The 1,128-nt window shown below is 33.6% G+C and overlaps 1 protein-coding gene across 1 annotated transcript in view; it reads left to right on the top strand.

Annotated features, from left to right (window-relative positions):
- Window positions 1-65: 65 nt before the first annotated feature.
- LOC107105191 (cytochrome P450 3A30-like) overlaps window positions 66-1,128 on the top strand; it is a gene marked incomplete at its 3' end in the record, with an annotated part of 5,123 nt that continues 4,060 nt past the window's right edge. Inside the window, exons 1-2 of the mRNA XM_015405314.1 lie at window positions 66-201; window positions 355-448. Coding sequence (XP_015260800.1) covers window positions 131-201; window positions 355-448 — 165 coding nt within the window. The remainder of the gene's footprint in view (window positions 202-354; window positions 449-1,128) is intronic.

Raw genomic sequence — 1,128 nt, 5'->3', positions numbered from 1 at the left:
CTCGACACGCTCAGGTTTCATTGGCTCTCACACTCTTTAGCTTACGTAACAGGGCTGTACAGGCTGAGATAAAAGGCCCAGTCTGTGACACCTGTTTTCACTGAGAATCGTAGTTCCACCAAGAGGAAACATGGGTCACTACTTGTACTTCTCTGCTGAGACATGGACCCTGCTGATTGCCTTTGTCACGTTACTCCTAGTGTGAGTGTTAATTATTCTGTATTTATCTATTTATTTTTTTCTTTATATTTCTTAATTCAATTCAAGAGGTATGTCTTGTAACTTATTTATTTATTCTCTTTTATTCAATATTTATTGGTTTTGTTTTTTTTTACTCGTCTTGTCTTTATGCAGGTATGCCTACTGGCCTTATGGGGCTTTCAAAAGATTAGGGATCTCTGGCCCCAAACCCATCCCGTTTTTTGGAACAATGCTGCATTATCGAAGGGTACGTATATATATATATATATATATATATATATATATATATTACTTTTAAAGCTCAACCTGTTGTACAAAAACTACAGGTTGAGTTTGAATAAAGATATCAAATGTCTTACAATCGACCATCTAAAGTGTATTCATCTGATGAATTAGTGAAAATCTTAAAAGCATGAAGCTGATTTAAATGTAAAATTGTATTCACTGAATAACCTTTAAACTTTGTCAGCTACAATATATGATGTCACTATGGTGGTACAGTTCATTAGGAGAAATGAGGAGGGAATGAGAGGAAGAAACAGCTCCAGAAATCACCTTTTATGGGGAATAAAGGCCAGTCATTTGCCTTAAGGCAAGAAGAACAGGTTAAAGGTGTTCAGCCTGTATGCTCTGTTAAGTTTAACCAAAACAAACTATTTGAGTAAATAGACTTTTTTGGAACTTATGTATTTCTTAATTATACATTCATAGAAAGTCTTGTAAACATATTTCACGCTGATGCAAAACATTGTTGAGCAACATGTCACTTTATGATCCATAATCATCTAAACTGCTCTGATTACCTGCACTAATTGCTTTTTTTATGAATCAGAATCCGAATTACTTTATTAATCCTTTGCAGGATATTCTTTTATTGCAGTTCAACCATTTACAGAAGTACAATAAAGCAAAATATAATATAATAAA

This window comes from Cyprinodon variegatus, unplaced genomic scaffold, assembly GCF_000732505.1.
Source record: "Cyprinodon variegatus isolate N-32 unplaced genomic scaffold, C_variegatus-1.0 Scaffold2135, whole genome shotgun sequence".
Classification (NCBI taxonomy): Eukaryota; Metazoa; Chordata; class Actinopteri; order Cyprinodontiformes; family Cyprinodontidae; genus Cyprinodon; species Cyprinodon variegatus.
Note: the sequence above shows the minus strand (reverse complement) of the source record. Positions and strands in the feature narration are given on the sequence as shown.